The sequence below is a fragment of the Ursus arctos genome, unplaced genomic scaffold (assembly GCF_023065955.2).
Source record: "Ursus arctos isolate Adak ecotype North America unplaced genomic scaffold, UrsArc2.0 scaffold_9, whole genome shotgun sequence".
NCBI classification, from domain to species: Eukaryota; Metazoa; Chordata; class Mammalia; order Carnivora; family Ursidae; genus Ursus; species Ursus arctos.
The window spans coordinates 58,710,445-58,736,758 of NW_026623111.1; the positions used below are offsets into that span (position 1 = coordinate 58,710,445).

General features: G+C 37.8%; 1 protein-coding gene across 14 annotated transcripts in view; it reads right to left on the reverse strand.

Moving 5' to 3' along the window:
- The window catches only part of CCDC158 (coiled-coil domain containing 158), an 86,379-nt gene that overhangs the window by 12,715 nt on the left and 47,350 nt on the right, over positions 1 to 26,314 (reverse strand). For all 14 annotated transcript variants that reach the window (XM_026509925.4, XM_057309820.1, XM_044388157.3 and 11 more), the window contains one exon: positions 511 to 671. In XM_026509925.4, the coding sequence (XP_026365710.1) occupies positions 511 to 671 (161 nt within the window). The remainder of the gene's footprint in view (positions 1 to 510; positions 672 to 26,314) is intronic.

The following is a 26,314-nucleotide window of genomic DNA, read 5'->3' on the forward strand; positions in this document are numbered from 1 at the left end:
AACTGGTTGAATCTTTTTTGGGTGTGACCTTTTATTCATTTGGTATATGTCATTGGCATGAATGCCGAGAGAACCAAGGACTTTCCTATTAGATTATATCTGGAGAGTCACGTAATTCTCACGATTCTAGTTTAGCTCCACCATCAAACTGTGGCTGCAGGCAAGTCAACCTTTTGAAACGTATAGTTTTTCTCATTCTTACGAGGGGATAAATAAATCCTACCCTGTCTTGTTTCAAACAGTTGTTATGCTAATCAAATAAGATTATGGATGTAAACTCTGTCGGGAACTATAAATTACTATACGAATGTAACTTTGGGTAATACCTTGCTTTGATGACTTCTTTCTGAACAGAATAACCGTATTATTTGCCCTTGACATCAAGTTGTTTGACTTTGCTTAGCCCTTCCACTTCCATATTGTTTTCCCTAGTAATGTCAGATACACTTCGAAGTTAGTTAACCTTCCACCTCCCACCGAGAACCACGTTGAGAGTACACCCAGTCTTACACAGCCACGTAGGAGACTCCCAGGGATGGTGTTCTCCCTTCTTCTTCAGGCTTGCCCAGAGGCACAGCTGGTTCCTCGTTGATCACACTTCTCAACTCTTGGAGAAGCTGTTTCAGGTCCCTTGTTGGATCTTCCTTCAATGTGTTAGGTTTCATAGAGTGCTGTATTAAAACAATTTACAAAACAAACACCTTAGCTTTTTTTTAGATTTATATGCTATTTCCTATTGTAAAATTAAGTCAGCTGGTAAATAGAAATTATGGAGGAGAAAGAAGAAAAAACAAAATCACCTGTAATCTTACTACTCAGGGATGATCAATCATAACCAATCAATAATCAGCACAGTGCTGTATCTAATTTATAAATGTGTGTATACTTATTCATATATCCATATTTATAAATTAGAGGATACACACATAGGATCAAACTATACACATCTATTTTAAAATCATTTTTAAAGAACTTTAACAATGGAGTATGGACAGTGTGCTATGTCATTAAATATTTACAACTATGTCCAGGCAAAATAATTCCAATACTTTTTAGGGCTGAATTAATTTCATAAAACTACAGAACTTTAGAAGTAAGGACCTCTTTAGAGATGAATTAACTTATTCCCCAATTTTACTGATGAGGAAAGAGACATTCAACATTTTCAAACTGTGTTAGTTGGTATTTGAGAATAATTGTAAACGATTTTCAGATATACAAGTATTCCCTGATGAATATTTATAATATAATAAAAATTATAGACATTCCCAATAGGCCTCAAAAGGGGAAACTAACTGATAGAAGTTGCTCTGGTGAGCAGATGGCCTTAGTTGGAGGACACTCATGGCTAGAAAGTCATCAATCATCATCAAGCTATTTTAGCTGAAGGTGTCTGTCCCAATGTAGAGTTCAACTTGCCATATACATGGGTTGTTGAATGAACACTGACTTTGCTTTTCTAGGGTCCATGCCAAACAAGTGTTGATGCTATTGTCTAACCCTCACGTTCCCCCTTCTTTCCTAACCCCGCCAACAAACCACAGGTAACAGTCAGTTGAAGATGTCAAGGGTTCTGACTAACTGAATGTGTGGTTAAGTATGGTCTTTCCAGTTTATTGATGGTCACTTTACCTGGAAATTGCCCTGGGCTCAAAGTTTCATAAATTAGACTCCATTTAATTATTAAGTTTGGCTCCATTAATTTAAAATATATAAAGATGTGAACCATTTCTTAATAGACTTTATTTTTTTAGAACAGTTTTAGGTTCATAGCAAAATTGAATGGAAGGTACAGAGATTTCCCATATATGCCTGATCTCACACATGCTGAACCAGTTTCTTATAATATGAATGAAAGCATTTGTCTCTAAGCAGATGATCTAATTTCACCAAATACTGGCTTTGTCTTGTCCTAGTCTGGTGGACATAATGTCTTCTATGGAATAAAACTTCAAAAACTTTACAAAGAAAACCTTATCTTACTCAATCTTCAGTCACCTGAGTTCTAACCTTAAATTCTCAATATAGCACCTGGACTTGCCTATCATCTGCCCATTAGAAAGTTTATTTAATAAGCTTAGTAATTATTAAAAATTTTAAGCCCTTGACATTTATTACAAATGATAGTATAATAACTTAGAAACATACAAACATCCTTTTTTCTCCCTGAGATTATGGCACTCAGTTTGAGAGTGACTAGTGCTTTATCAGACATAAAAAGAGAGGAAAGCAGCAAACGATAAGAGACTCTTAACTATGGAGAATAAACTGGGGGCTGCTGGAGGGAGGTGGGCGGGGCACGGGCTAGATGGGTGATGGGCATTAAAGAGGCCACTTGTGATGAGCACTGGGAGTTATAGGTAAGTGATGAATTACTAAATTCTACTCCTGAAACCAAGATTACATTATATGTTCACTAAAATTTAAATAAAAATTTGAAATAATAAAAAAAGGTTAAAAAGCATTGAATTCTAACATTCACTTAGCAAATAATCATAATCAGCCCTGTGACCTTCTCATATTATGACTTCATCCTAATACTTTTAAGAACTTTTGAAATGTGTGTTGCTCCTCCAGTTAAAATGTAAGCTGCTTTATAGAGGCAAGGACTTGGTTTGATTGTCACTCTTTACATACTCCTTCACAAATAAGCTGCACTTGGCTTGCGTATGAAATCACACGAATATCGAGGTTGGAGGGGTCCTGAAGATAATTTCGTTCTAGCCCAATCTCCAAACAGAAGTGGTCATGGATTTCCTCTCTGGCACCCTAGCGATATACTTATCTGGCCTTTGCATGATCACCAAAAACCAAGGAAGGCAGTTCAATTTTTATATACCTTTAATTCTTTGAGAGAAAGGCTTATTGAACTGAATCTCCTCCAGACAACTTACATCCCTGGTCATCATTTGACCTTCTAGAGTCACAGGGAACGAGTGGAACATAACCCTTTGGAAACGGATATTTATTTTATCCCTTCGCCCTCCACTCCCCGCCCTCCACTTTCTTATACACACGGCAGGCTAATCTCCTCAGGCCATCTCCTCTTTTCATGTGGCATGGGCTCCCCATTTCTTACCACTCTGCTGGTTTCTTTTTTGACAGACTGCTTAATCAGTGATTCTCCTTGCCCGAACACTGAAACACAGAATTCAGGGAGAGTCTGACCAGAGCAGTGTGGAGAAGAGCTGTCCCCCTCTTGGATCTGGATTCTGTCTTTGAAACCTTCGGCTCCACACAATACTGCCGACTCAGGCTGAGCAGGCCGTCAGCGGAGGCTCCCCAGGCCCTTCTTGGTCAGCCACGTCTCCCACACACTGCCCTTTATACTTTTGTGTATTTAGTACCAAGTTCTAGACTACATTTATTCTAACCAAACTTTGTCTTCACAGACTCGGCCCATCATTCCAAAACGACACGATAAACAGAAGCACCATTTATCTGGTGCTTGACATGCACCAGGCACTCTACATATTCTATCATCTGAACTTTAATCTTCAAACCAGCCAATAGGGTAGAAATAATGGCTTCTGTTTTAGAAATGAGAAAACCGAGGCACAGAGAGGTTAAATAATTTGGTCAAAATTACACAAGGGGTAAATGGCAAAACTGGGATAAAGATGATCGTTTGTCTGACTTGAGAGCCCATGATCTTAACTGTGGTACAGTGACTGATTCTCACTGGATAAATTCATAAGGAAATGTGATTGGCATGCTATGAAGTATCCAAATTTAGGATCACAAAATTACAGAATATGGGGAAATATTAAGTAATATAGTTGAGCAACTGGCCTCAACATAATTATAGTCTGGTTATTACTGAAAGTAATTCACAAATTGCATGAGGGCAATTACCCTAAACTCAGAAGCATTAAACAAAGATTGATTTATAAGTCAAATGCACCCTGGGAATCTTTAAAACCACTAAAGAGATACGAACACCAATGCCAGTCCCATTTCCTAATCTCCTCAGGGAGGAGAGAGGCAGGTGGTACAGTGGAAACGAGCACAGGCTTCTGCCACCATCACTTTCACTATGTGACCTGGGCGAGTTACCTTTCACACTTCAAGAAACTTTGCAGGACACCTACTACGTGCCAGACACTCCATTAGAAACTGGACTAAAATGACAACTATATCTGGTCCCTGCCTGTGGAGACTGTACAGATTATTATGGGAGGGAAATGCATGAACAGATAACTTCGTAACAAGAGGAATGCTTATTTTAATCTCCATTTCCTTATCTGTAAAAAGGAGGAAAATACCTCTTACTTTACAAGGATGGTATAAGAAATGAGATTCCTTAATGTGTGCACAGCAAGTGCCGGGAAAGGCTAGTTTCCACCTCACTCTCCCCTCAGTATAACAACATATTCTATATGCTCCATATTTGCTGATCTAGAATCACCAGAAAGGTACTGTAACTTACAGTGCAGCGTGTTAGTACCCGGGTAGAGCCACTACTAAGCAGTTATCAGGGTTGGTCGTGCATTCTGTCTACTATGCTCACCTTGATACAAGTAGGGATATTATCGTTCTTTCAAGTTGCAAGGGGAAGGTTACATGGTCACAGTCAGAAACTTATCTCCTTTTTGTTTGCAAATAGTTTTTTGAACAGCTTCTTGTAATGGGGGGACATGTTCAATAACTTACCTTTTTTTCTGGAACCCATATAGGGAGGAAAGCATTTACTTTCATGATTTTACACTAATACCTTCAACACTGATATTAAAAAAAAAAGGTAATATGGTGGCTCCAGAATTGAACCTTCTATAAGCCTGGAAGAAGAAAATTCGTTCTCTCTTGAGTTTTCCCAGTAAGGTAAGTATAAATGAGCCATGGGAGGAAATATTAGGAACAGGATAAAATGGGATTCTAGAGGCTCGAATTAAATCCCAGAAAATTAAATACTTATGCAACAAGCAAAGTAAACAGTCAATAAATTGAGGTAAAAGTACAGAGTCTGAAAGGTACATCTCACGAAATTTTATCACTACCACTTAAGGAAAATATTTCTTTGTTATAACCGTGTGTTCAAATAAAGTATTAGGTCTGTTATTTAAAAAGTATAATTACTTTTTTATGCAAGCAAAATTGTTACTTTGTTATTTTTAACTAAAGGAAAGGTGAACTTGACACTATAATAACAAATGTTAACCATTTAACAAATGATATTTGTTGAGCTGTGGGGGGGGGATGGACAGTGTGCATACATAGGTCCTGCAATATTGTAAAGGATTTTGGGGCGTCTGGGTAAGTGCAGTTGTTAAGCGTCTGCCTTTGGCTCAGGGCGTGATCCTGGCGTTCTGGGATCGAGTCCCACATCGGGCTCCTCGGCTGGGAGCCTGCTTCTTCCTCTCCCTCTCCCCTGCTGTGTTCCCTCTCTCGCTGGCTGTCTCTCTGTCACATAAATAAATAAAATCTTTAAAAAAAAATATTGTAAAGGATTTTGTTACATGTGGAGGTATCGGAACAACCTCCAGATATCACATACATTTAGCTCAAACCAAGGAATTGGAAGGCTGTGGCAAAGATCCCCTAGAGGTTGTGGAACCAAAGCAGACAATGTAATATACCACAGACACTGTCCTCATTAATCAATAAATTTTAGAGAATTTGGTTCCTTAGGGGTATCTTGTGGAGAAAAAACTTCGAGAAATATTAAGTATAAACAAAGCAATTTGTAAACCAATATGTATGGTATGACTTGGTTTATTTTAAAAAATCACTACATGTATGTATTTACCTACTTTTACATTGAAGATTTATATATTACTACTATATCAAAATTATAGGAGAGTGGTTACTTCTTGGGGGGTAGAATGGGGAGGAGCACCATGGTAAGTTACTAGTAAAGTTCTAGATGCTGGGCTAGGCAATGTGTTCAGTTGTGTTCATTGTCATTTTAAACAGTCAAATAAATAAAGCCAAGTAGATCAACCACGAGTGTGTGTCATACAACCAAGGATTATAACTAATTCAATTCCATGTACCAATTCTGTACAAGTTCAGTGTGTGAACCGAAAGTTTTCTTTCCTACAAACACAGAATAGGACAGTGAAGGAACATATAAATTATCTGGGAACTCTGAACAGCATGGCACAAACAGACTTGAGTACTAATCCTGGCTTCTCTGTGTACTAGCTGTGGGACCCTAGGCGACTTGACTTCTCTACAGTGCCCTTTTCCTCATTTTAAAAATGGGGACAATACAACCTATCCTGCTGGATTAGTGTGAGGATTAGAAATAATGTATTAAAGGCAAATGGCCTATTGTCAGTATTAAATCAATAATTATTTTTTAATCAGGAAGGCAACCATTTTGATGAGAAATAATACAATTTTAAATTCCCAACTTGGCAAATTAAAAAAGATTTCTTCTAGAGGACAAGGCCTCAAATGAAATTATACCATGCAAGAATATATTTCTGAGGAATTAATTGCCTAATATATTATATATATGTTATAGACAATAAATTAATTCTTGAAGGGTCACTATAAAAAAACCACTTATATTTTCTGAATATATATACATGTTTTGTTCTGATTATATAGACATTAAATTTTCATTTAAAAATTTCACTGAAAAAAAAAAGAAAAAAAATTTTCACTGAAAAAAAAAATATGTGATGAAAAAAATCCTATGTGCCAGAAGATAAACACTGTTTACACTTTAACATTTTGAGGTGTTTCCCTCTTGTCTTTTTGCAATGTATAAAGTTAACAGAATGATGGAGAGGACTGTTTCAGGCTTAGAAGGCTTCAGTGAAGAGGAGTAAGTCTTTTTCCTTTTTTGCCTTACTCTGTTCATATTCGTTAGCTGCTAATTTGGGCCCCTCCAAGGTTGGGAACAAAAAGAAGGGGAGGAAAGCAGAGGAGGGAGGTGAGGCCCCACTTGAGTGGTCCCTGGGGTGATACCTGGGGACTTCACTAGCAGGTGAGCTGGTTTATGAGCCCTGCCCAGCCCTGGTCTCCCAGGAGTATAAGATCATGTTGAGATCCTTTTAAAATGGCCCTTTCTTTAGGGCCTTTAATTGGGCCATGGGAAGCACATGCTTTACCTTTGCCCTCCACTGGGGAAGTGCCATATGCCACCAAGGCAGTCCTCTTTTCTACTTTGCCAGTTACAGAAAGGCACTTGACTATGAATTTTCTTAAAAGGAATCATAAATCAAGCCCCAGGGGACACCTGTCCAGCCCTGGAAGAGTATTCCCTGAAGCCTCTCCATTTCCACTTGAGGTAGGGGAGAGCGGGGGACCATAGCATCCTGGCTAGTCTCTTCTAAACACTTCTCTGTGGGCCTCAACTCTCGGCCTTCCTTGCAAAGCCTTGAACTCACTAGCTAACAATAGTAAAACTGGTTTCACAATCTTTTAGCTGGTGCTGCATAAGTGACCTAGCACCTTGCTTTAGGATGTCTATGTCTTATTCTTAGCTTTGGGGCGCAAGCAAAAATGAGAGACCAGGCATCTGTATATGTATATATTACTTTTTCATTGGATTTTTAGTTTTGACATACCATGAACATTTCCCCCTCTAAACATTAGTTAAAAACGTAACTGTTAATGGCTGTATGGAGGTTTCATAATTTTTAAATCAATCCCTATTGTCAGTTGTATTATTTCCATTTTTTTTGCTATTACAAATAATGTTCAGTGACTTTCTTTTTTTTTTTTTTTAAAAGATTTTATTTATTTATTTGACAGAGATAGAGACAGCCAGCGAGAGAGGGAACACAAGCAGGGGGAGTGGGAGAGGAAGAAGCAGGCTCATAGCGGAGGAGCCTGATGTGGGGCTCGATCCCAGAACGCCGGGATCACGCCCTGAGCCGAAGGCAGACGCTTAACCGCTGTGCCACCCAGGCGCCCCTGTTCAGTGACTTTCTTCATGTATTTACCTTTGTAACTATCTCTGATTATTTTCTGAAGACCAATTTCTAGAACTGATCTTACTGAAACCAAGGGCATTTTTAGGACTTCTGGTAACTACCTTCCAGAGAAGTCCTATCAGTCCAATGCAGTATGTGAGGAGCTTGTTAGTTGTCACCTCTGTCCTCACAACATGAAAAGAGCTGAACAAACTAACAATCAACAACTCTTCTTCCATCTGAGAAGTGAGGTCAATGGTAGAGGCAAATATCCAGAATCACAGCTTACTGGAGCAGAAGTCCAGGAGCAGAAACCCTTCGTTTAAGCTAGTAATGGGGAGAAAAATCTTAATTGATGAACTGCCGAAGGCTCAGTGTGGACAAACTTAAGAATTAAAAACTCCAGGTTGGGGCCACATACATCTGTGAGTTTTACCTCCAGGAGCCCAACGGGTTCCCAGGGCGAAGAGTGGAGAAAAATCCCCTGTGTTTCTGGCAGAATAGGGGAAAAGTACATATTCTGAAATATGTTTAACAAATCCAGCCATCAAGGGATACTATTAAACCAGAGCCCCTAAACACCTTGCGTCATACCAGGATCTGACCAACTGGGAAGGGAAATATTCAACTCAGCCCCTTTCTGTCTCACCTAAAGGTGGTGGTGGTGGGGGGGGAGTAACAAAACTGAGAACTTGGGAGGGTCCCAGCCCAGTGGCACAGGCTCACTAAAAGACTGAGACCTCATCACAGGACTGTACAGAATGCTTCCCCTCTCCCCACACCTTACCATGACCCATGACTTCAATAAGGCTTCTGTATTATAATGGGATTACAACAAAAGAAAAAATGCACGTCGAAGACCTTATTTAAGAAGTCTCTAGGGAAACCCAAAGACAAAAATGGAGAGAAAACAAGGACATCAGAGGACATTTTAGCCTTTGACACCTATAGCTACAGCAAGCAACATACATGGTCTAATTCATAGCCAAATAAACACAAAAACCTCACACTAAAGTTCTATTTATCTCAGTTCTTTTTACCCAGTACATCATGTTCAGCTTTCAACAAAAAATTAAACTCATACTAAAAAGACAAAAAAAAAAAACCAAACCAACAACAACAACAAAAACGCAGTTGAAGACACAGAGCCAGCATCAGAACCAGACTCAGATATGGCAGAGATTTTGGAATTATTAGATTAGGAATTTCATTATTAATATGCTAAGGGTTCTAATGGAAAAAGTGGACAACATGCAAAAACAGACAGATAATGTAAGCAGAAAAACTGAAATTCTGAGACAGAATCAAAAGGAAATTCTAGAAAAAAATTGTAAAGAAATGAAGGAGGCCTTTGATAGGCTTATCAGTAGACTGGACATGACCAGGAAAGTAATCAGTGAGCTTGAAGGAATTTTTTTTTCAAGATTTTATTTGTTCAATTTAGAGAAAGCAAGAAAGCAAGAGTGAGAGAGAGTGCACAAGAGAGCATGTGAGCAGGGAGGGACAGAGGGGAAGGGAGGGGGAGAAAGAATCTGAAGCAGACTCTTCACTGAGCACAGAGCCCGACATGGGGCTTGATCCCACAACCATGAAATCATGACCAGACCTGAAACCAAGAAACCAAGAGTTAGATGCTCAACCGACTGAGCCACCCAGGTGCCCCAGCTTGAAGAAACGTTAATGAAAACTTCTAAAACTGAAACGTGAAGAGAAAAAGAAATGAAGAAGATGCATGAGAATGTCTAAGAACTGTGGGACTGTTAAGAGGTGTAACATACACATAATGGGGTTACCATAAAGAAAAGACAGAAAGAAATAGAAGAAAGATAGACATAATAATGGCTGAGAATTTTCCAAGATTAATGACAAGACACCAAGCCCACAGATCCAGGAACCTCATGAAACATCAAACAATACAGACACTAAAAAAATCTTCCCATAGGCATATCATATTCAAACTGCAGAAAATCAACGACAAAAAGTTCTCAAAGAAGCCAGAGGGAAAAAACACAGAGTAGCAAGGATGAGTATTACATCAGACTTCTCTTCAGAAACCACACAAGCAAGAAGAGACTTGAGTGAAATATTTAAAATATTGAGATAAAACCCTCCACCAATCTAGAACCATACTTTGTAAAATTATCCTTCAGAAGTGAGGGAGAAATAAGAATCCCAGACAAACAAAAATTGAAGGAATTTGTTGTCAGTAGACCTGCCTTGCAAGAAATGTTAACAGAAGTTCTTCAGAGGGGAAGAAGATGATATAGGTCAGAAACTCAGATTTACATTAAGAAAGGAAGATCCTTAGAGAAGTAATAAGGGAAGGTAAAATAAAGAACTTTCTTTTATAATTGCTTTAACAACAGTTTGTTCAAATAATAGGAATAATGCATCCAATTATGTATACATAATATAATAATAATAATATACACAAAATATATGTGTATATACACATGCTTAGGGATAAGTGAAATGAATGACCACAATGACACAAGGGACAAGAAGGAGGAAATAGGACTATTTTGTTATTATAAGGTCCTTGTACTACCCATGACGTGGTCTAGTATCATTTCAAAGTGGACTGGGATTAGTTGATATATACTGCAAATTCTAGGACAACCACTAAAAAAAGGAAAAAAGGAAATATAATTTATATGCTAAGAAGGGAGAGAAAATAATATTATATTTTTAAGGCTCAATTAAAACCACAAAAGGCAGAAAAAGAGTAAAAGACAAAAGTAGGAATAAAAACAAAAGCAATCACAGATTGTCAGGATGCAACGAAAAACAAGACTGACTATATGTTGTCTACAGGAAACCTACTTTAAATATAAAGACACATATAGATTAAAAGTAAGGAGATGGAGAAAGAAATACCATGCCAATACTAATAAAAAGAAAGCTGGAGTAGCTACATTAATTTCAGACAGAGCAAACTTCCGAGCAAGGAGAAGAGGGACATTACATAATGATAAAGGGATCAATTCTCCAAGAAGATACAACAATCCTTAATGTGTATGCACTCAGCAGGAGGGCATCAAAATATGTTTGGCAAAAACTGATAAAACTGCAAGGAGGAAAAGATAAACCCACTATTATAGCTGAAGACACTTCAATAACTCTCTGTCAACAATGGACAAATTCAGCTGGCAGAAAGTCAGTAAGGATATAGCCGAACCTAACAGCAGTATCAATCATTTGGAATAATTGACATCTATAGACTACTTCATCCAAAAATAGCAGAATATATATTCTTAAGTTTATATGGGACATTCCTCAAGATAGACTACAATTTGGGCCATAAGTACATATTAACAATTTTTAAAGAATAAAAATCATACAATGTCTACTCTAGGAACACAACAGAATTGAACCTAAAACCAATAACAAAGATAGCTGGAAAATTCCTAAATAATTGGAGATAAAACAGCACATTCCTAAATAACACATGGATCAAAGAAGAAATCTCAAGAGAAATTTAAAAATATTTTGACATAACGAAAATGAAAATACAACTTACCAAAATTTGTGGCATGTAGCAAACATAGTGCTTAGAAGGAAATTTATAACATTGAATGAACATATTAAAAGATCTAAAACTAATAATCCAAACGTCTTGCAAAGTCTCTTCTTGCAAAGAAGAGCAAATTAAACCCAAAACAAGCAAATAAAATAAAAAATAAAAATTACAGCAGAAATCAATGGAATTAAAAATAGGATATCAACAAGAAAAGCAACAACTCAAAAGCTGATTCTCTGAAAAGATCAATAAAATCAATAAGCCTCTTACCAGGCTAACTTAGAAAAAAAGAGAGAATATACAAATCACTAATATCAAAAATGAAAGAGGGGACATCACTGCAAATCCCAAGGACATTAAAAAGATAAAGACTAGTATTTCTTTATAGGAGCTAATCTAGGATCATGTGTAGCATGTAGTGGTCACATCTCTAGTCTTTTTTCATTCTGTAAGAGTGCAGCATGGGTGGGGTGGCCTTCACAGACTAATCTATCCTCACTCCTACCTCCTCTGTGCCAGGGGTGTTGGAAAAGGCAGAGACTGACCACGACCAAACCCCAGCCTACGAGACAAATAAAATGAAAAAGTGCTCGAGTGTGTAGACAGAAGCTTGAAAGTGATGTCATACTTTTTTTTTTTTTTAAGATTTCATTTATTTGGCTGAGAGAGAGTGAGAGCACAAGCAGGGGAGAGTGGAAGAGGGAGAAGCAGGCTCCCTACTGAGCAGGCTCAATCCTAAGACCCCAGGATCATGACCTGAACCTAAGGCAGATGTTTAACCACTGAGCCACCCATATTTCCCTGATATAATGCTTTTATCTTCTTGTCTTTTTAACATAAAAATTTTAAAGCAGACTGTAAAAATCGAAATATGTTAAACCACTCACTCTTTGTTTAATTATTCCTAGATAGAATGTTCACAAGAAAACATTGTCTCCTCAAAATGGTTCTAAGAAAATCTCTTTTAGGTTAGATTTAACAATCTATCTCTTAGGTCATATGTTTTCAGATCTGATTGATCTCCAAGTAAATCTGTTAGGGAGACTATTTTTTTTTTTTTTAAGATTTTATTTATTTATTTGACAGAGATAGAGACAGCCAGCAAGAGAGGGAACACAAGCAGGGGTAGTGGGAGAGGAAGAAGCAGGCTCATAGCGGAGGAGCCTGATGTGGGGCTCGATCCCAGAACGCCGGGATCACGCCCTGAGCCGAAGGCAGACGCTTAACCGCTGTGCCACCCAGGCGCCCCGGGAGACTATTCTTAGTTTAAATTTTAAATAGGCAGACACAGAATACAACTATCCCTATTGTGTTAGATATGAGTTTTAAGTAAGTATAAAAAAATTATAATCAGACTCTGCCTTAAAAAAGAAAAAAAAACACTTTATGAACAATTCTATGCCCACGAATTTCCATAAGAAGAAACAGACAATCTGAATACACTTAAATCTACTAAAGAAATTAAGTCAATGATTAATAACCTTTCCAAACAGAAAGAACCAGGCCTAAATGAGTTCACTGGTAAACTCTACCAAACATTTAAGGAAGAAATTATACCAATTCTCTACAATCTCTTCTAGAAAATAACTATACAGGGAATACTTACTTGCTCATTCTGTGAGGCTACCAGTACCCTAAGACCAAAACTAAAAACATTACAAGAAAAGAAAACTAAAGGCCAATATCTCTCATGAACATAGATATAAAAATATTCAACAAAATATTAGCATATATAATTCAAGAATTTATGAAAAAAGTTATATAACACAATCAAGGAGGATTTATCCCAGGTAATCAAAGCTAGTTCAACATTAAAAAATCAGTTAATTATAAGACTACATTGAAAACTTATAACCACATAAAAACATTCATACAGATGCTTAAAGCAGCTTATAACACAGGCTAAAGAAAAAAAATTACATGATCATATCAATAAATGCAGAAAAAGGGGTGCCTGGGTGGCTCAGTCGTTAAGCATCTGCCTTCAGCTCAGGGCATGATCCCAGCGTTCTGGGATCAAGCCCCACATCAGGCTCCTCCGCTGGGAGCCTGCTTCTTCCTCTCCCACTCACCCTGCTTGTGTTCCCTCTCTCGCTGGCTGTCTCTCTCTGTCAAATAAATAAATAAAATCTTCAAAAAAAATAAAAAATAAAAAATAAATGCAGAAAAAGCATTTGACAAAATCCAACACTATTTTATCATAAAAATTCTCAGCAAACTAGGAATAGAGGAGGAACTTCCTCAATTTGGTAAAGAGCATCTACAAAAAACCTATAGCTAACATCATATTTTTTCTTTTTTTTTTTTTTAAGTAGGCTCCACAACCAGCATGGAGTCCACTGCGGAACTTGAACTCACGATCTGAGATCAAGACCAAAGCTGATATTAAGAGTCGGACACTTAACTCACTGAGCCACCTAGGTGCCCCACATCATACTTAATGGTAAGAAACTAGATGCTTTCCTGCTGAGAAACTAGATAAAAAACAAGGCAAGAATGTCCCCTCTCACCACTTATATTCAAAAATCATCCTGGGGCACCTGGGTAGCTCAGTCCGTTGAGTGTCTGCATTAGGCTAGGGAAATGATCCCAGAGTCCTAGGATGGAGTCCCATGTCCAGCTCCTTGCTCAGCAGGGAGTCTGCTTTCTGCCCCCCCCCCCCCCCGCTTGTTTACTCTCTCTCTCTCAAATAAATAAAATCTTTAAAAGATAATCATCCCAGAAGTCATAGCTATTCAAAAAGAAAAACGAAATAAAAGGTGCACAGATTCGCGAAGGAAGAATTAAAACTGTCTTTCTTGACAAATGACATGATTCTTTATGTAGAAAATCTCGAAGAATCAAAAATAACAACAAAACTCCTGGAACAAATAAGAGATGATTGCAAGATGGCAGGATATGAGATTAATACACCAAAGTCAATTGCTTTCCTACATATCAGCAGTGAACTGGAATTTAAAAATTAAAAACACAATATCATTTACATTAGTACCAAAAATAAAAAATACTTAAGTATAAATCTAACAAAATATGTACAAGATTTATATGAGTAACACTACAAAATTCAGACATAAGAAATCAAAGAAGATCTAAATAAATGGAGAGATATTCCATATTCATGGATAAGAAGACTCACTATTGTTGTCAGTTCTTCCTAATCTGATTTATGAATTCAATGCAATCAAAATCCCAGTAATTTTAAAATTTTGTGCATGCTGACAAGTTGATTCTAAAGTTTATATGGAAAGGCAAAAACCCAGAATAGCAAACACAATACTGATGGAGAACAAAGTTTGAGAATTGACAATACCATGCAAAATTGGTATGTCAAGATATGTCATATCTTACCATGATAAGACAAGAGTAGCACTGGTGAAAGAATAAATAAATCAATGGAACAGGATAAAGAGCCAAAAATAGTCCCACACAAAAACAGCAAAGGACACCCACAACAACTGGACATCCATATGCAAAAAAAAAAAAAAAAAAAAATCTAGATGCAGACCTTACATCTGGATGCATATGGGAGCTTTATTCATAACTGCCAACAGTTAGAAGCAATCAAGAGCTCCTTTAACAGGTGAATGGATAAACAAACTGTGGAACACCCATACTATGAAATATTATTCAGGGACAAAAAGAAATTAGCTATTAATTCATGACAAGACATGGAATTTTGCAAGCATATTACTAAGTGAAAGAAGCCAATCTGAAAAGACTGCATCTTAAATGATTCCTATTATATGACATTCTGGAAAAGGCAAAACTATGGAGACAGTAAAAAGATCACTGGTTGCCAGGGGTGCAGAGGAAAGGTGCAATGATTAGGTGAAAAACAGGCACTTTTAGGATGGTAAACTACTCTTTATACCGTAATGGTGGATACACGTGACTACACATTTGTTAAAACCCACAGAATGTATAACACAAGGGGTAAACTCCAATGTAAGCTATAGACTTTAGTTCATAATAATGTACCAATAGTGGCTCATCCTTTGTAATAAATGTTCCACAGTAATGAAAGATGTTAATAGTAGGGAAACTGTAGTGTGGGGGCAAAGGGAGTCTATGGAAGCTCTCTACAGCTTCTGCTCAATTTTTTGGTAAGTTTAAAACTACTTTCGAAATATCAAGTCTGGGGCGCCTGGGTGGCACAGCGGTTAAGCGTCTGCCTTCGGCTCAGGGCGTGATCCTGACGTTATGGGATCGAGCCCCACATCAGGCTCCTCTGCTATGAGCCTGCTTCTTCCTCTCCCACTCCTCCTGCTTGTGTTCCCTCTCTCGCTGGCTGGCTCTATCTCTGTCAAATAAATAAATAAAATCTTAAAAAAAAAAAGAAATATCAAATCTATTCATTTAAAAAGAAAAAAGAGATGTGGGCTTTGGAAGCAAAAACAACAAAAAGTCATGTCAATTCATACATTTATCAGCAGGGTATGATACAAAAGTGGCTATTATGCCACATCCTTCCCATTACCACTTTACCATTTTATATGCAAAATTGGTAGTTTGTTTTTGCTTCTATATGCAGTTATAGTTACTTGTTTACAAATGAATTTGCACATTTTTTTCATGTTTATTGGATACTGGCATTTCTTATTTGTGAATTTTGTATCTACAAAATTTGTATCTTCAGTATACTTTTCTTTTAGAGTATATATTATTTTCATCCAGTTATGTAAAAGCTCTTTATATGAGAGATAGTAGCCTTTTATTTATTCAAAATATTTTCTAGTTTGTGATTTCCTTTTAATTTTGCTTATGGTGGTTGTGATTTTTATAAGTCATAGTCAGTATTAGTTTTATTTAGTCAAAATTATCAATCTTTTAATGTTTGTACATCTTGCTATACTTATATTGATTCATTTTTAATACACTACTATTTAATTCATATGGAAATATTTTGATTTACAGTGTGAGTAAAGTACTTCTTAAAATTAGAAAATACCTGACTCTTCTCTGGCTGGTAAAGAAATAACTAAACATAACTCCTTCTGAAGTTCCCAGACCCCATCAAAGAATCGTGCTCTCCCGCCCCAACCTTTTGACCCTTAGGATATACATTAAGGCTATTTTTAGAGGATATACATTTTCAGGTTGAAACTTCCACAAGCTCTCTGTTTCAAGGGAAGAATATAAGCTTATACTCTTCAGTTAAACTTAAGGTTTATTTTGTGACTGGATTAGTTTCTACATTTTGACTCTGAAATCATTTTATGTTAGATTTGTGGCCAAATGACTCCTAAATTATATCTCTAATGCACCTCCATCTTCCCCAAATATGGTTCTCTCTAATGGCCTTGAGTCCATCACAAGCAATCGTATGAGTTATGATGTAAGATAAGTAATGTGTAAGGAGACTATGTGCTTCTCAACTGGTCCTATCTCCATTCTCCAAAGATAGAAGATAAATGGAAAAGCTAAAAATAAGAGCTTGATCTCATTCAGTTTGAATTAGACTATTCTATTTTGAGAATGTCTGACCAAGTCTCTCTCTTATACTTGTATTTCTGTTAGAAGACTGTAATAAAAGTGGAATATAAATATGTTTTACTTAGAATATAAACATATTATTTACACTGTATATTGAGAACGGGTGAGTAGGAAACAAGACAAACATAAAGTGTTGCTAAAAATCTTGTCCACGTTGTGGATACTTTGGTGGCAAAGATCAAGCATAGCTAATACACATTACATATAATACATGTGCATAGATTCTGATACATAAAAAAAATTATATTGTCCTGGAAATATTTTATTTTTATACGCAAAATAGCCTTTATCTGAAGCATTAAAATTCTTATGTCAAGATACCAAGTACATGTGTCTGTTTTTGCACGCATGTGTGCGTATGTATATACGCATGTATGAAATGTAATATTAGTTCAGGCAGATAATCTACTTCATCAACTATTTAAATTTTTTTGTATAAATAGCATTCAGCAGTGTACTGTAGAGAAGCAGTACAGACTAATGGTTAAGAACACAGGATCCAGACTCAGGCTGCCGTGGGTAAGTCTTGGCATAACTGTGTGTTTGGTATGTGAACTCTGTGTAAGTCACTTAGCTTTTCCAAGCCTCGGTTTCTTCATCTGTAAAATATGTATGGTAACAGCACTTACCTTACATGGGCAGTTGTGAGGAATAAATCAGATAATCTACAGAAGGTGCTTTGAACAGTACTTGGTGTTCAGTAAGTATCAGCTCTCATTAGAATTACTGAATAGGCAGACGAAATTTAACAAGCTAAATGAAGGGGCAATGCAGAACAATGCAAACGGTAATATTCCACTTCTGAACATGCTGCTTCGCATTTATGTCTGCTCTATCTGCAGCCCAACTGAAAGGACACTGAAGGAATTAATAAGGATAAAGAGGAAAAAAAGAGATAACGTTAGATGAGTAAGGATAACAGGATTTTGGGAGATGGAAAGCAAGTGTATAATTTGTAACTGATGAAGCAGAACAAAGAAAGCTGGAAAGCAGCTGCACAGAAGCAGCCAATAAGAAGAGAGCTGCTCTGCATGAGAGCATTCCAAAAAGCCTCAGGAATTGGAGGCCTCATGTATTTTTGAAGGCCAAGATAGGAGAAAGAGCAGCAAAATGGGAGGATTGCCTAAAAGTCTACGGGAGAAGCTGTTAGAATCCCAGATGCTCTCCCCACATAGTCAGGTAGTCACTCATTCTTTTCCTCTAGATGAATTTAGAGGCTTAATTTCTGCATCCTATGCTCCACCAAAAGAAAGAAAGAAACAAAGAAAGGGAATTAAAACTAAAAAACAGAAAAAAAGGTGAAGGGGATCCTGTGGCTTGTGAGAGAAGGCAACCACGTGGCAAGCCTAGAGAGTGACCATTCCGGATCAGAGGACTTCAGGCTCCAAAGGGATGTACGGCATAGCAAGAGTAAGGCAAACGGAAAAGATGAGCATTAAGTGAGATTGTGTGGGTAAACAGACACCTGACTCCCCACTTCAACTCACCTCTCAGAATACTGGCAGGTGAGTTACACCTGTAAGTCAGGAGTAAGAGAATTCCTCTTTAGGAGAAGTCACAGGACCAAGAAAAAAGTCCTACAGGTAATTTTTGGTCCCTCAATAAAAAAGCAATACCTAACTATCCACTGGTTGACAAATCCTGTCAATCTTACAAAGACCATTTAAGCAGCTTTTTAGGGCCTCAACCTTAAATATGAATGAAGACCCAATGACCACGAAACATTGAAGGAAAGCCTTTAACATAAATGACAGATACCAAAACAAACAGAAAAATGAATCTGAAAAAACATCAGTGATTCAGGTGACAGGAGAAATTACTGAAAAACTAAAGTTATTATCTTTAAACAGAAATGAGAAAGTATTACATCACAAAAGAACATAAAACTACATAAAGAGAAAAGGGCTCCTGGAAAATTAAATATACACACACACACACACACACACACACACAGACACACACACATACATATGATACCAGAAAAAAATTTCAATAGATGCTTAGAAGACAGAGTTGAGGAAATTTCCTTAAAGGTGGGAATAAGAGAGGAGGAGATAAACATGCAAGTCAGAAGAGCAGCTAACTAGAGAGGTCCAAGAGGTCTAAGAGGTGACTAACAGGAATTCTAAAAAGAGAACTGAGAAAAATGGAGGGAGAAAATGATCAACTAAATGATACAAGAAAACTTCCGAGAACAAAAGAATGCAAAAGCCTGCTAAGTACCTGTACAATGAAAAGAAAAAGACCCCCAGCAGGGACAACTTGAAATGAATCTAGGAGAGATTAAAAAAGACCCTACAAACTTTAAGAAAAAGAACAAAAACAAGTCACAGACAAAGGCCGTGGAGTCAAAATGGCACTATAGCAACAAAATTTTGAGCATCAATCACATAAAAGTGAAGAATAATGGTATTTTCAGACATGCAAAGTTTTTTTTTTTTAAGATTTTATTTATTTATTCGATAGAGATAGAGACAGCCAGGAGAGAGGGAACACAAGCAGGGGGAGTGGGAGAGGAAGAAGCAGGCTCCCAGCGGAAGAGCCTGATGTGGGGCTCGATCTCAGAACGCCGGGATCACGCCCTGAGCCGAAGGCAGACGCTTAACCGCTGTGCCACCTAGGCGCCCCTCAGACATGCAAAGTTTAAAAACACTGAAAGGATGAAATGCACCCTTTCACAGTTAGTCTCTGCATCCTATGCTCCACCACAAGAAAGAAAGAAAGAAACCAAGAAAGGGAATTAAAACTAAAAAACAGAAAAAAAGGTGAAGGGAATCCTCTGGACAGTGAGAGGAGGTAAATCCGAGAAGGCAACCACATGGCAAGCCTAGAGAGCGACCATCCGGAGCAGAATAGGACCTCTATTCTATACTCTAATATAAAAGAAATTTTACAGTTATTTTTCAGAGACTGTTTGAAGGATAATTAGTTCTAGATATCTAGAAAACAAACCAAAGTAAAACAAGATAATTATTACATATAAGGGCAAAAAAGAAATATAGTCACAGTTCACTGTACAGTTCAGCTAGAGAATATTTACATTGTCCGTAATCTGAACAACGCGACTTAAGCAAAATATGATATGATTATATAGGCGGGAATATGCAGGGAAAAGAAATACATGTGCACATATGTGTGGTTAAAAGAGAGGCTTATTTTTATATTACATAGTATAGCTTTATAGTTGTTATCTAAAACTGTCTGAGTAAAGACTAACAGAAGAGTTCTTTTTCCAGTAATGGTAGAACAACCCTTCTGCTCAGAAATTCACTAGAAAAGTATACACATAAAATTTTTAAGTCCGCCTGACATTAGAGAGCTATCAACACAGTAAAGTATTATGGGCCAAAGTCTGGAACAAAAGAATCCAGACAAGGGAGGCATTTAACGCCATTTTCTCTAGAAGTATTCATCAATTCTAAAAGAACCAGCTGAAAGGCTGGGAAGACAAGATGAGCTTTTGGCAGAATCGAGATGCCAGAGGGATAAAAACTGGAACTGTTAAGAGGTGGAATATAAAGCAACTGCTAAACCTCAGGCTTCGGGATAAGAGCCTTCTGCTGAATCATCTCAATCCTCCAATGAATTTAGGTGACGTGGGACCGTTAGTGCCTTTACTTCAGCTACCAGCCAGAAGCTAATGTAAATCCTCTGTGAAAGAAAAATAATGTCACCTAGAAACCAAAATTATCCAGTTTTTCATACTCATTGTCCAGAACTCTATTACTTGGAAAGGAAGCTAACAATTAAAAAATGGGCTAAAGACCTTAACAGATACTTCAACCAAAGAAGATATATAGATGTCGAATAAGCATATAAAAAGATGTTCCAGAGCATATGCCATTAGAGAAATGCAAATCAAAATAAGATACTACTATGCTCCTGTTAGAACAGCCAAAATCCAGAACACAGACAACACCAAATACTGGCCGGGATGTGGAGCAGCAGGAGCTCTTGTTGCTAGTGGAAATGAAAATGGTACAGCCACTGAGAAATACAGCTCGGCAGTTTCTCACAAAACTAAACATACTGTTGTCGTATGAGCAGCCATCGTGCCCCTTGATACTTACCAAGGAGCTGAGAACACAGGTCCACACAAAAAGCTGCACATGAATGCCTATAGGAGCTTTATCCCTAATTACAAAACCTTGGAAGCAACCAAGCTGCCCTTCAGTAGGTGAATGAACAAGCAAACTGTGGTACATCCAGACTGTGGAATATTACTCAGCATTAAGATGAGCTATCAAACCATGAAAACCATGAAAAGACAGGGAGGAACCTTCAGTGCATATTGCTGAGTGAAAGAAGTCAATCTTAAAAAACTTCTTACTGTATGATTCCAACTATATGACATTCTGGAAAAGGCGAAACTATGGAGATAGTAAAAAGATCGGTGGTTGCCAGTGTGGAAGTGAATGGGAGGGATAAAGGAGAAGAGTATGGGTTTCGAGGGCAGTAAAAATACTTTGTATGATATAACAATGGATATTATGTCATTATACATTTGTCTAAACCCACAAAATACACAACACCATGAGTGAACCTCAACATAAACCACAGACTTGAGTAAGGATGATGTCAATGTAGATCCATCCTTGGCAGAAAACATACCATTCCAGTGAGTGATGTTGATAATGGGGAGGCTGTACACGTGTGGGAGAATCTCTGTACCTTTCTCTCAATTTTGTTGAGAACCTGAAACTACTCTAAAAAAAATCAAGTATTGGGAAAAAAAGAAAGCAAAGAGACTGGACAACATGACTGAAAACAGAGAGAAATAATGGTCACAGGCCCATAGGGGATTCAGACAATGGAGTTATCACAAACCAATTTTAAAAAATTATGTTTTAATAGAAGTACCAGAAAGAAATAATGGGGCAGAAAAAATAATTGAGAAGGTAAGGGATAAAATTTTTCTAAAATTAATGAAAGATATCAATCCAGACATCTACTAAGTTCAGTGAACCTCAAGAAAGATAAACACAAAGACCACACGTAGGCACATCCAGTCAAATTGCTATAAACAAAAACAACGAGAAAGGCCTAAAAGTGATCTGAGAGGGGCGCCCGGTGGCTCAGCTGGTTAACTGTCTGACTCTTGATTTTGGCTCAGGTCACGATCTCAGGGTTGTGGGATCGAGCCCTGCGTCATGTTCCAAGGTCAGTGTGGAGTCTGCTTGTCCCTTACCCTCTGTTCCTCCCCCTGCTTGCACTCTCTCTCTCTCAAATAAATAAAATCTTTTAAAAAAAATGGTCAGAGAAAAAATTACCTCCAAAAGAGTAACAGGAAGACTTAAAACTGACTTATCAGTAGAAACAATAGAATCCACAATACAATGTTTTACAATGAATTCAATTCATTCAGCCATTAGACAAATATTTATTGGGTATCTCCTATATGCTAGACACTGTTGTAGGTACTTTGGGATGGCATCAATGAACAAAATGAAGAATGTATGTTACTTTTATTATATAAAATTATATAGTTAACATTTTTAAGAGAAGAAATTGTACAAAGTATGCCTGACAGTCTAGGAAATATAATTCATTTTTGCTGTTAGAATTATTTAAAATTTTGATTCAATAGACATGACTGGTACTTTCTTGGTGATGAATGAGATTCTTTATAATCAAGTAGAGCTCATTTTTACACAATTAGACGAATCTCCTAGGCTGGCTTTTGGGTAATAAAAAGTCGTGTAGTTTCAGAGCTGATGTTTCTAGATGACCCTGGAGGTCATCTAGTCCAGACGGTTCATTAGAGATGAAAAGAGCAAGGCACAATATATTTGGCTTCCCAAGGTCACACAAGTAATGAGAGACACACCAATGACTTCTGGCCAAATGTTCTTTGTTGTTGTTTATTTGTTGTTTGGTTTGCGGGGTTATTTTGGGAGGGGGTTTAATTTAATTTTTATCAATGTAACATGTTCATAATTTTAAAGATAACTTTATAACACTTAAAACCAAAAAGCAGCAGTCTCTTGCTCTTTCTCTGCCCACCTCCAAGTTCCAGTCTCCAGAGAAAACCATGTTTAACTTCTAATATTCATGTTATCCTTCTGTTGTTTGATAGAATGTTTTATTATTTTTGTGTGATAGCTTGTTCAGTGCACACATCTGAAGTGTGTGAGAGAAGTCCTTTTCCACTTTCGGTCATTTCGCAGTACATGCCATTCATTCATTCATTCATTCATTCATTTATTTATTTAGATTTTATTTATTTATTTTGACAGAGAGAGACAGCCAGCGAGAGAGGGAACACAAGCAGGGGGAGTGGGAGAGGAAGAAGCAGGCTTCTAGCGGAGAAGCCTGATGTGGGGCTCGATCCCAGAATGCTGGGATCACGCCCTGAGCCGAAGGCAGAGGCTTAAGGACTGTGCCACCCAGGCGCCCCACATGCCTTTCATTTAAATGCACAGGTGGGATAACTGGCAGGTCACTGGTGATCCTCTTGTTATACTGTTAACTAATGAAATTGATTTTTATGTGTTATTTATAAAATAAGTTTCATTTCTTTGGAGTTGGGGCTGAAAACTGGTTGTGGGGCATTTGTGGTTCCATAAATATATATCTTCAGAGGAGACAAAGCCTGAATTTTATATTGCACATATGTTTTCCCCTGAGCTTTAAAGTATAAAAAACTAAAACTAAAATTTTCCAAAGTCTCTAATGTTTTAACTAAAGGGAATAAAAACATGTTATGATTACTAAAATTTTATGATTATAAATAAATTCACATTAATGAAGAAACAATATATAGCAAACCATTTTCATCTTGGTAGAATATTAAATATACCACTATTTGCCTTTGGCATTTGAAGTGATGCTTATTTTAGCCATCTCAGTGTTTGCTTTGTAATCTGGAAATGCTTGTGATGGAAAGCACTGAATATAAGACTATTAAATAATGTACTTTAACAATTATTATTGGTGGGTTGGAAGATGGTGGTGGAGTAGGAGGATTCTAGGCTCACCTCATCTCACAAATACAACTAGATAACTACCAAATCATCCAAAATACCCCAAGAAACTGATCTGAAGACTGGCAGAACAAACTCCACAACTAAAGGTAGAGAAGAGGCCACACTCAAAAAGGTAGAAAATCCAGAGACATGGTTTAGGAGACAAATGGATCCTGGCCACTGCAGGAGGGAGGGAAAGGGTGAAAGACAGACTAACACAAAGGGGAGTGCACAGGGAGAAGGACTCCCCATAGCAATTGGCTTGGAAAGCAAAAGGGGCAGAATTTTGTGACTTCTAGCAACTAGTGGCGCTTAAAGTCTGGAGTTTTAAAGGTCAGTGGGCTTGGCTGGGATAGAGACAGGAAGGCACTGCACTGTTCTTGGAGAGAAGGCAGGCAAACCACCTGTGGACACACAGAACGGAAACAGTGGTCTGAAGAACATCTGAGCCACACAGGGGGGATTTTATTTGCTCATCTTGGAGTGTGTCCCAGAGACAGCGTTCACAGAGAGGACCCTCTGGGGACAAAGGCGCTGGCTGGTGCCATTTCCCTCCCCTCCCCCTCAGCATAAGCACAGGGCCACCTGTGGGAACCAGCTCAGCACCAACGCTTGCCACCCAGCTTGCTTACACTAAGCCCCGTCACCCTCCCCTCCACATTCCAGTGTGGCCTCAATCCCAGTGTGGCCAGCAACCTCCCCCAGAAGACGAGCCCAAAACACTACTCACACAGAGTCTCCCAACTGGGGAGTTTTGTGGAGCTTTGGTTCCAGCAGCAGTGGCAAAGGTCTCACTTCACAAATAGACCAGAGCACACCTCATTAAAATGCACCACATTCAGGCTAGGGACCAAACGCTATCCACAGGAGGGGTAGAGAAACTCTGCAGATGACGGGCCTGAAGGATAAAGTAGCCAAAACAGCAGAGAACACGCAGCAAACACTGAAGATACTCTGGGAAGCACCAGGACCTGGGGGTGTGGGGATACTACAAGGCAGGGCACTACAGGACCTCTTCTTCATAAGGTCATTACCCTCAAGATCATGAGACATAGCTGACCTTCTTAATGTACTGAAATAGGCACAGAGACGCAGACAGAATGAGAAGACACACAAATTTATCCCAAATGAAGAAACACAAATCAACATAATAAAGGCTGTGGATGAAAGACCCAGAACTAACATCATCCTTAATGGGGAAAAACAGTGCTTTTCTTCTATGATTGAAGACCATACAAAGAAATAGAAAGAAATTCCATGCTCATGATTGGAAGAAAAAATATTGTTAAACTGTCTGTCCTACCCAAAGCGATCTACACATTTAATGCAATCTCTATCAAAATACCAACAGCATTTTTTCACAGAACTAGAACAAACAATCCTAAAATTTGTATGGAACCACAAAAGACCCTGAAGAGCCAAAGCAATCTTGAAAAAGAAAAACTGAAGGCACCATAATTTTGGAGTTCATGTTATATTACAAAGCTGTAGTGATCAAAACGGTATGGTACTGGCACAAAAACAGACACATAGATCAATGGAACAGAACAGAAAACCCAGAAATAAACTCACAACTATATGGTCAATTAATCTTCAACAAAGCAAGAAAGAATATCCAGTGGAAAAAAGACAGTCTCTTCAACTAGTGGTGTTGGGAAAACTGAACATCAACGTACAAAAGAAAGAAACTGGACCACTTTCTTATACCATACGCAAAAACAATTCAAAAGGATTAAAGACCTAAATGGAGAGCTGAAACCATAAAAATCGTCAAAGAGAACACAGGCAATAGCTTCTTTAATATCGGCCAAAGCAACTTTTTTCCTTGATATGTCTCCTGATGCAAGGGAAACAAAAGCAAAAGATAAAACTATTGGGGCTACATCAAAATAAAAAGCTTCTGAACAGTGAAGAAAACAATCAATAAAACGAAAAGGCAACCTACTGAATGGGAGAAGATATTTGCAAATGACATATCTAATAAAGGATTAGTGTCTAAAATATATAAAGAACTTCTACAACTCAACACCCAAAAACCAAATAATCCAATGAAAAAACAGGCAAAGACATGAACAGATATTTCTCCAAAGAAGATATCCAAATGGCCAACAGACCGGCACAAAGATGCCCAACATCACTCATCATCAGGGAAATATAAATCAAAACTACAATGAGATATCACCTCACACCTGTCAGAATGGCTAAAATCAATCAACAACACAAGAAACAACAGGTATTGGTGAGGATATGGAGGAAAAGGAACGCCTGGGCACTGTTGGTGGGAATACAAAGTGCTGAAGCCACTGTGGAAAACAGTATGGAGGTTCTTCAACTGCCTTATGATCCAGCAATTGCGCTACTAGGTATTTACCTAAAGAATACAAGAGCACTAATTCAAAGGGATACACGCACCCTTACGTTTATAGCAGCACTATTTACAATAGCTAAGAAATGGAAGCAGCCCAGAT